The sequence below is a fragment of the Lactuca virosa genome, chromosome 2, assembly GCF_052849685.1.
Source record: "Lactuca virosa cultivar CGN04683 chromosome 2, Lactuca_virosa_CGN04683_v6, whole genome shotgun sequence".
Classification (NCBI taxonomy): Eukaryota; Viridiplantae; Streptophyta; class Magnoliopsida; order Asterales; family Asteraceae; genus Lactuca; species Lactuca virosa.
Genome location: NC_136427.1, coordinates 264446759 through 264457111, shown reverse-complemented (window position 1 = coordinate 264457111; position 10353 = coordinate 264446759). Strand labels below are relative to the sequence as shown.

At 29.3% G+C, this 10353-nt stretch overlaps 1 protein-coding gene across 9 annotated transcripts; it reads left to right on the top strand.

Annotated features, from left to right (window-relative positions):
* Nucleotides 1-4796: 4796 nt before the first annotated feature.
* LOC145160992 (endoribonuclease) lies at nucleotides 4797-9315 on the top strand. 9 transcript variants are annotated; one of them, XM_079080396.1, is made up of 12 exons: nucleotides 4797-5247; nucleotides 5856-5999; nucleotides 6126-6197; nucleotides 6316-6395; nucleotides 6513-6738; nucleotides 6847-6962; nucleotides 7036-7108; nucleotides 7189-7537; nucleotides 7621-7952; nucleotides 8019-8326; nucleotides 8414-8735; nucleotides 8819-9315. In XM_079080396.1, exons 2-12 carry the CDS (start codon nucleotides 5922-5924, stop codon nucleotides 9032-9034), a joined length of 2172 nt encoding a protein of 723 aa, XP_078936522.1. In that variant the 5' UTR covers nucleotides 4797-5247; nucleotides 5856-5921; the 3' UTR covers nucleotides 9035-9315. The 9 variants fall into 9 exon arrangements, with proteins under 9 accessions (XP_078936522.1, XP_078936521.1, XP_078936520.1 ...); XM_079080395.1 differs by having other exon boundaries at nucleotides 5853-5999; XM_079080394.1 differs by having other exon boundaries at nucleotides 5821-5999.
* The last annotated feature ends 1038 nt before the right edge of the window (nucleotides 9316-10353 follow it).

Below are 10353 nucleotides of genomic sequence, written 5' to 3'. Positions count from 1 at the left end.
TCCTAATCGCCTTGATGCTTATTCGTGTGAAAACCAATATCATTTTTTGCTTGCTCTCCCCCATTAGAGGCGCGTATTTAAAATTGTTTTTTTAAGTGAGAAAACCAAACAATTTTTTTTAGAATTGGATAGGGTAAAACAGAACCGCCATTTAGTATCAGGTTTTGATATATGTATTCTGGTTTTTCTAATATAACTAAATCGGTCTTAACACCGTTTCTAATTAAATTTTACTTCAAACAAACCAAAATTATAACTGAAACCGGTCTAAAAAATGATTTTAAAAAATAAAAACCGGTTCAAAATCGATATAAAAAATAAATCGTTTGTATAAATTAATTTTTGAAAAAATTATTCGCACCCATCGCTTAACGAGGGTAAACGGCTATTATATATATATATATATATATATATATATATATATATATATATATATATAGAGAGAGAGAGAGAGAGAGAGAGAGAGAGAGAGATGATGGTTCAATTGAGAAAAAAAAAGATTGAGAATGGGGGAACATTCTCAGCCAATCATTTAATTAGCATCTTAACATAAAATACACGGTGGCAAAATTGTAAATATGATATGATATCCTTCAATCACAGATACATAATTGTGGATAATTTGATAACAATTCAAATTCATTACTACTCGATCGTTCATCATCCAAATTTCTTCTCCAACCTTCAACGTTCATCCAGATTTCTTCAATTAAATCGTCGATCAACATCATCTAGTGTTAATCAATCATCCATCTTCGTCAAAAACACGTTCATCAACATCATTCAACAGTAGACAAAAAAAATTGTTTTTGGTTCTTTCAATCCAACCTTCAATTATGCTTGAATTCGAGCATATCTTCAACATCTACGATTAATTATACTCCCAGTGTCATTAGATCAACATCATCGATAATCAACAACAATTTCACTTCATATCATTCATTCAACATCGATCATCAAACAAAACTTCTAAATTAAGGTTAGAAAAACGTCAAATCATTTTTTTTTGAAAAATTTCATATAATTCTCTATCAATCTACTATTTTGTAAGTTTTAAATAGTCAAAGTATCATGTTTTTAGCATTTTTAAAAAAACTTACTTGTATGCACTCCAACTGTTTGATGAAATGCATAAACTAAATTACCACGTTATATTCACATATGAATATATTTTCACACCTTAATCAGTATATGATTATTAAAACACAAAACAAATATACAATTTTATATGTTATTCATATGTGAATAACATATAAAAATTATATATATTTGTGAATATACCTTGTAATATTCATATGTTAATATCCTGTGTAATATTCATATGTGAATAAACTGTATAATATTCACATATGAATATACCATCTAATATTCATAAGTGAATATATCATCTAATACTTACAAGTGAAAATACTATGTAATATTCACAAGTGAATGCATCATTTAATATTTAAATATGAATATATTGTATCATATTCACAAGTGTATATACTATATATTATTCATATGTGAATATACTGTGTAATATTCATGAATGAATATACCATGCAATATTTAGATGTGACTAGAATGTGTAATATTCACAAGTAAATATACCATATACTATTCACATGTGAATCTACCATATAATATTCATATGTGAATATACCATGTAATATTCATTTGTGAATATACCATGTAATATCACATGTAAATATACAATATAAACAACATATATCATATAATATTCACATATGATTATACATTCATGTGTGAATATACCATATGATAATTAGAATGTGATAAATCGCTATTATTATGAACTAAAAGTATATTTTTAACATTTTTTATATGTATTCACATGTTTTTCAGGCATCGTTATAACTCAATAAAAGAATAACATTTCAATCAATGGTTGGTTCATATCCCGGTGGTTGACGATTGGTTGACGTAATTGAGAAGATATCATTGACGAAGACAATATGTTTTTATATTCACGTGTAAATGTTATACAATTTAATATATTCTTCATTTTGATCGTGTTAAATTCAAATGCAAATGATATTCATTAACCAATACAATGTTGTTTGTCTTAGTATAATGTTGATTTTACATGTAAAATAATATTGTTACAATATACAAAAAAACTATTCACAAACCAATTCTTATAGTGTATTATTCATTTTTATATATAAAGGTTGTATTCACAAAATAAATAAATCAACATGTATAGTTTATTCACATAAATAAAAATAACAGATTACAATGATGTTTTTACTAGTGTGATTGAAGTTAGTAACATCATCAGTAAATATGTTGTAATGATTTCTAAACTTTATTCATATATGAATAAACAGCATGTCATGATGATGTCATCACTAGTAGGAATGAAAAATTTAGTGACATCATCAAAACAATTTGCCGTAATGAAGTTTAGTCTCGGAATTGGACGAAATTCACATATTTGATGTAAAATGGTGCGATTTACATAACTCACAGCTTCGCCGTGACGTACGGTGTTTTTCGGCCATTCGAGACTGTTTAGGGCCTCAAAATGACGTTTTTCTATTTTCATAATTTTCCGAAAAAAAAGTTATCATTTATTCACAAATGAAGATAACATTAATAAAAATATATATGCTTATATAATTATTTTATTAACCTAAAAAGATTAGTTGTATGTGAATAAATATATATTCTTATCAAATACTTTTTTTATCTTTAATTTTATATATTTTGTAGTCCTCGGTTTTATTGACAATTTTATTCATTTGTGAATAATACATATATATTCACATTTGATTATTACATATATATTCATTTGTGAATATTACATATGTTCACATGCGGATATAATTCTTATATGTTATTCACATATGAATTACAAACTTGCTTAGGACCTCAAAACAATGTTTTTTTTCCCAAAAAAAAATACATTATCACTTATGAATAAAAAGTATGATTAATTTTTTTATAATTTAAATATCATTCATATATGAATATAGCATATAATAAACATAATATATTCATATTTAAATATTAGACGATGCATTCAATTGTGAATATTACATAGTATATTCACTTGTGAATATTAGATGATATATTCACTTATGAATATTATATGACATTTTTATATGTAAATATTACATAGTATTATATGGTATATCACATGTGAATTTTACATAATATATTCACTTGTGAATATAATATGATATATTCACTTATGAATATTACACAGTATATTCACATATGAATATTACAATGTGTTTTCACAAATATATATAATTTTTATACGTTATTCACATATGAATAACATACAGACTTGCATATTTGTTTTTTTTAATAATCATATACTGATTCAAGTCGGAAAACATATTCATATGTGAATATAACGTGGTAATTTAGTTTATGCATTTCATCAAATAGTTGGAGTGCATACAAGTTAACTTTTTTTAAAAATGTTAAAAACATGATACTTCCAATTCAAGTTATCAATTCCAAATCATCATATACTTCCAATTTCGACTTTGAAGCGTGCAATTCCGATTTTCATTTCATTCCAAAAAAAATCCGATTTCAATTTTGAAACCTTGAAATCCCGATTCCAGATTTCTTTGTAATACTAATAATCAAGACGCGAACTGTTCCGATTAGAATATATGTTCCCATTTCAAAAGCTTCCGACTTCAGATGCGACATCCTATGTCTGATCGATTTCACATTTTGATTTTGATTTCCGAAAATCCGATTAGGAACCTGTGAGTACCGATTCCGAGTCCTTCAATGTCGACTGTGACTGCGAGTCCAGAACTCCAATTCCAATTTCATGAACAACAAAGAAATTCCGATTCCAACTGAGTTCGTTTGCGAATCTGGGAAATTCAAATTCAGAGTATTCAACAAAGAAATCGATGTTACGTATTTGAGATTGAAGGTTATTATCATATTTACAAGTTTGCCACCGTGTCTTTTATGCTTAGATTAAATGAGTGGCTGAGAATGATTCCCCCATTCTCAACATTTTTTATTTTCTCAATTGAACTTACCTCTCTCTCTCTCTCTATATATATATATATATATATATATATATATATATATATATATATATATATATATATATATATTTCACATGTAAAACATGCATTTTCGCATATCAAACTTGTAATTTTTTTTCCTTAAAAACTACTTCGTATGGTGAAAATGAGAATTCATGATTATTTAAAAAAAAATTATTTTTTTTCTTAAATCTTGGAAATCGGCAAATGAGATTATTTTGATTTATCATTATCTTAATATATCATGACTATATTTGAAAAACTTATAGAACAATATATATATATTTTTTACACATTAGTCTACATCCTTTTCTAAAATTTGGTTCTTTTTCATTGAGAATCAACTTCTTTTTTCAAAATTTTTAAAACTTTTATAGTTGTTATTGGCACCACCATATAATAGTTATTCTAAAATGTACTTAGACTTAACAACATCCTAAAACAAACCATGAAATCATCAATAAACTATTTTAATAGCCTAATCAACTACCACGCTACAGTAAAATCTTATAAGCATCAAGCACAATCTTAAAGGTCAATATTGCAAAGCAGATTGTAGATATTTTATTTGTTAATTTATGTTGCTAAAACAAAAATATGGTATATGAATTATGACTATATGTATATTATTTTATGATCAATGATCAATTCAGTTTGACTAATTTATGGTCCATGATTAAATAATATTAATTACTTTTTATAGTTTTAAACTTCTAATAAGAAATTGAAATAAGTTCTTAATAATGATCGAGGACCACTTTTATTTTATTTTTTCTCGTCAAATTGTTAATTTGATCGAATTTAAAGTAAAAACCTGAACCCTAACCGATTGTCACTCAAACTCGCCGGAAAGAATGGTGTACACGGCGGTCACAGTCAAGTGAAAGAAGAAAGGAAGATTTCTTTATTGTCTGGATTTAACCTGGCAACATCTATTGTCGTCATTGTTTTCAGAAATTCCAAACCAAAAGCCCTGAATTTCTTCTTCCTTCCCCATTCCTCCGCCTGCTGCCCCCGGTTACTAGTTCACCACTCCGAATCACCTTAACAACTCCCCTTCTTCGGCAATTCAACTAACAGATAGAAGTGGGCTAACAGTTGGTTGCTCTCCGTTTTGTAGAAAGTATTGTAGCCATAAATTGAAACCAATATTCGTTGGTTCCACTGTCTGGCTCTCTCGATTCTCATTTATCCTCTCGTCGAATAAGTCAACAAGGTATAACCATTTTCATGCGTTGATGCTTTTCGTTTTAGTCAACCTGTTCAAGTTTTGTGCCTTTTCATATTGAAACTTGATATGGATTTTGCTTTTAAACTTTATAGAGCTAATGGTTGTTAAAAGAAATTCTACAGCTGTTTTAATTCATTTATCAAAAACCACAATCACCCATATGTGCAAGCATCGAATCTGCAAACAAAACTAGTTATCCTTTTTAAAAGCCAAAACCCTATATACTCATATTATCGCAGCCCCAGTTTCTTCCTACTTTGTCAATGGACTCTGGAAGTTCTCAACTTTAGCAACTGAATTAAGTATTACAACATCATTACGGCTCTATTTTCTACAGTTGATAGCTGAATCTTGAAAGTTAAAAGTTTGAAAGGTAAGTAGATTTGAAGCCCTATTAATCGTGAATTTTGTATTGTGTACTTTGATTTGGTAAATTGTGTGAGTGTTTCGTATGAGGTGTCAAAAGATAGTAGAAGTTGTATTTTACTGTATAGGATCTGTTTATGTTTGGAATATAATCATATCTGCACCAATGATACTTGTTATGTGATTTCTTAGTTACAGTTTCCTGGTTACATTCAACTTTGTAGCAGATAAACTTCTCTTAGTCAGAGTTGGAACCTTATACTTTTGATCAAAATCTATCTGTGAAAGCAAAGATGAAGGTTGTAGGGTTAGTCAGTGGTGGCAAAGACAGCTGCTTTGCAATGATGAAGTGTCTCCAATATGGCCATGAGGTAAGATTGCTTAATAACCACTTTATATCCACATGAAGGAAGCAGTTAGTTATTAGTGTCTATGTTGTTATGACAACATACAACATGGAGTGAATTTTACTTAAACATGTGATGCTTCTACTGTAGGTTGTTGCATTGGCAAACTTATTGCCTGCTAACGATTCTGTGGATGAGCTTGATAGCTACATGTATCAAACTGTAAGCCTCTCTATTTCATAAAACACAAGAACAATTCATGATAATATGATTAGTTAGTATATGTGCTAAACTAATTTCTTGGTGTTTGTTTTACTTTTACATACTTGATATGTCTCAGGTTGGTCATCAGATTGTTGTAAGTTATGCGAATTGCATGGGAGTGCCTTTGTTTAGAAGAAGAATACAAGGATCCACCAGGCAAGCTATTTAATCACAACTCTTCTAAAAGATTAATTTTTTAAAATTTAAAAATCTTTGTACATATATATATATATATATATATATATATATATATATATATATATATATATATAGGCGTCATGACCTTAGCTACAACATGACTACTGGTGATGAAGTAGAAGACATGTTTATTTTGTTAAAAGAAGTCAAAAAGCAGATTCCTTCTGTTACAGCAGTCTCATCTGGTGCAATTGCTTCTGACTATCAAAGATTACGGGTAGAAAATGTTTGTTCAAGATTAGGGCTCATATCTCTTGCATATTTATGGAAGTTGGATCAATCATTGCTCCTACAGCAAATGGTACATTACATTGATTAAGTTATATTATTATTATTATATTCAATCACAATCTCTTCAAATGTTCTTCACCTCTACTAAACATTCATTTTCTTTTGTGGGCCCAACCAGATTGAAACTGGGATTGTTGCCATTACAGTAAAGGTTGCAGCTATTGGTTTAGATCCTTCAAAGCACTTGGGAAAAGAAATGTCATACCTATGGTCACACCTTCTTAAGTTAAATGAGTACGTTTTTTTTATTCACATAAACAAGTTTCATTTTTTACTTTTCTTTGTCAACTAAGTTTTTTCTTGGCAGGTTATATGGAAGTAACGTATGTGGTGAAGGAGGAGAATATGAAACATTGACACTTGATTGTCCCCTGTTTAAAGTAAGTCTTTTTCTCTTAAACTGCAAAATAGAACCTTAATTGTTCTCATGTTTTTGTTTTCACGTTTTGATTTATTCCAGTATGCTCGAATTGTTCTAGATGAATTCCAACTTGTACTTCATGATTCAAATTCCATAGCTCCTGTGGGAATCCTTCACCCCGTGTCATTCCATTGTGAAGATAAACCAAAATCTGATTCTGTGAGTGACACCAACAGAAGTAACGGTTTCTGTTTGGAGAATATGGGGTCTGTAGTTGAAGTACAAAGTGAATCTCTAGAAACAGTGGAAAACAAATGTCATCCATCTCATTCTCATGTTCCCTTGGATTTATCTCAACTTGAAACACGTAAACTTCATACTTCAAGAACTAGAAAAGACAACACTTTCTCCATATCCTGTTGGCTGCAAGACTCAGAAACTTCAGTAGGTAAGTTATAATGAAAATTATGAAGTTTTATTTTATATGTTGAATGTATTTTATATTGTTCACGTCTGTTAATGTTATGACAGATCTTAAGGAGGATCTGAAGATGATTTTAGTGAAGGTTGAATCAGAGCTTAATGAAGCTGGGTTTTCATGGGAGAATGTGGTTTACATTCATCTGTACATCTCAGATATGAACATGTTTGGTATTGCAAATGAAACGTATGTAGATTTTATAACTCAAGAAAAATGTCGATTCGGTGTCCCATCCCGTAGTACAATTGAGCTTCCTTTGTCAGAAGCTGGTCTAGGAAGGGCATATGTGGAAATTCTGGTAACAAATGATCAAAGTAAAAAAGTTCTTCATGTGCAAAGCATCTCTTCGTGGGCCCCTAGTTGTATCGGACCATATAGCCAGGTAATAACAAATCAATCAAATCAAATGTAATGTCTGACAATTAATCAAATTTCTAAAATTGTGTAGGCGACATTGCATAAAGAGATACTCCACATGGCTGGTCAATTAGGGTTTGACCCTCCAACCATGACATTATGTGGCGGGGGCCCCACTGGTGAATTAGAACAAGCTCTTGTAAATAGTGAAGCTATTGCAAAATCATTCAACTGTTCAATAATGACATCAGCCATACTGTTTGTCATTTACTGTTCCAAGTCTACTTCAAAATTGGACAGAATCAGTCTCCAAGAAAAGCAAAAATCCTTCCTTAATCAGACAAAGCGATTGCTCAATCCGGTTTTCTTGTATGTTCTTGTCCCTGATCTCCCAAAAAGGTACGCGAATTTACAAAAAAACCCCTTCTACTTTCATCATTATATCGATTTCAGCCATTTTATTATGTTATTGTGATGTTGTTGTAGAGCTTTTGTGGAAGTGAAGCCCATGCTCTTTGTTGAGGATAATAATAATACTGAAACTGAGGAAGTTGTTAATGATCTGAAATATGAAGAGAATCATTTTGATTCATGTTTTAAACCAGAAAAATGGCATGATGAATGTGTTCACAAGTGTCTTGTACATGACAGAATATGTGCAGTTGTTTTATCCATTACAACTGAAATTTTTAACACCTGTTTTAATGTTGACAATGCTGAGGAGAAAATGGGACAAGTTGCAAAATTTTGCATATATCGTCTTGATAAAGTCCTCTCACAGAACTACTACTCTTGGGATGATGTAATGGTTAGTGTCTGTATGTATGTATGTATGTATGTATGTATGTATGTATGTGATTCTTATACAAGATTGCTTACTTTGGTTTGCAGAATTTGAGAATTTACTTTCCAACAAGTTCCAACATTTCCCATGAAAAGTTATCACTCATCTTCAAAACTAGATTTGATGAATTTGCTGAAACAACAAAAAGGTTGAAGGTTTGTGATGAACCCATCTTCAATATTGTGCCTGTGATTGGGGCAGGGAGTTGTGCAACTTCCATGGATGATATAATCACATGTGAGCTACTTGCTAGAAAATCTTGATAGATATTATGATATGCTATATCAATTTTCTTTTTGTTCTATATGAAGGGGAGAATTATAGCTATTGTGAGGGTTATTTATGTGAAAATTCACATTTTATAATTACTAGAAGTAATGTAATGTGTGGTATTTTAAGGTTGGAAAATGTTACCACGAACACCAAAAGATCCACGGATTATCTGGTTGTAGATTGATTGGTGAGTAGTTGAAATTGTGGCGTTTATCACATTTTTGTTTGATAATTGAAAAAAATTCTTAATTGTATGTATATCATTGTTTGATGAGGCGTGTTTTATATTTGATTATAATAAGATATATTGTTTCTTTTGGAAACTAAGGTAAATATCTTGAACAATAAAAAGAATATAATCCCTAAATATTTTAGGGATACAAATTATTCAACTGCACCTACTTATTTATTTGTGTAACATATGGTTCATTTATACGCAATAGTCAATACAATAATCTATTATATATAGTAATTTGAATGACTTGTTACCTAAATTTGTTCGTTGTATCAAATCATTCATCACATATGGATTGGACTAGCGATAAGCTTTTTAACTAAAAAACTGAAACCATAACCGGTTGGAATCAATTATTAGTATTTGGTCCCGTTTTTTTGGTTTTTAGTATAATACTAGGTTAAACAATTATTAGTATTTGGTCCCGTTTTTTTGGTTTTTAGTATAATACTAGGTTAAAACCCGTGGAACCCACGAGTGTTAATTTTAAATATAATTAAAAATTTAATTAATTATGTAATAAGTAATATATCATTAATTTAGAAAACTTATGAACTGTAATATTGTATTTTTGTAATAACTTTCTGAGTTGTAAGTATTTAATTACACTGTAAATTGTAAGTATTTAATTACAAATTGAGATTTTTAAAACCTTTACTTTTGGTGCATGATTCTCATTGAACATACAAAGATGATGACACAACCACAACCGTGCAATGGTGTTGTTTTTCTTAGGATATGTTCTCTATTTTTAGTAACTTTGTAAATTTTAAGTATTTAATTAAAAATATAAATCCACCTATTTTATAAAAGTCATGACTTTATATAATGTAACATATGTTTGAGTAATGACAAAAAAACCCAAAAAAACATTGAAATTGATTTGATACAAAAAAAAAACATGACTGTAATGAAATTAACATAAAAAAAAATATAATACGTAATTATAAATAAATAAATTAGTATGATGGATGAAATGTGATTTGATTAAAATGATAAAAAGATGCTACAAAAAAGTTGGTTATAAATTGCGAAAAGCTTCCTTATAAACAACATTGGAAGTTTTATTTGTGA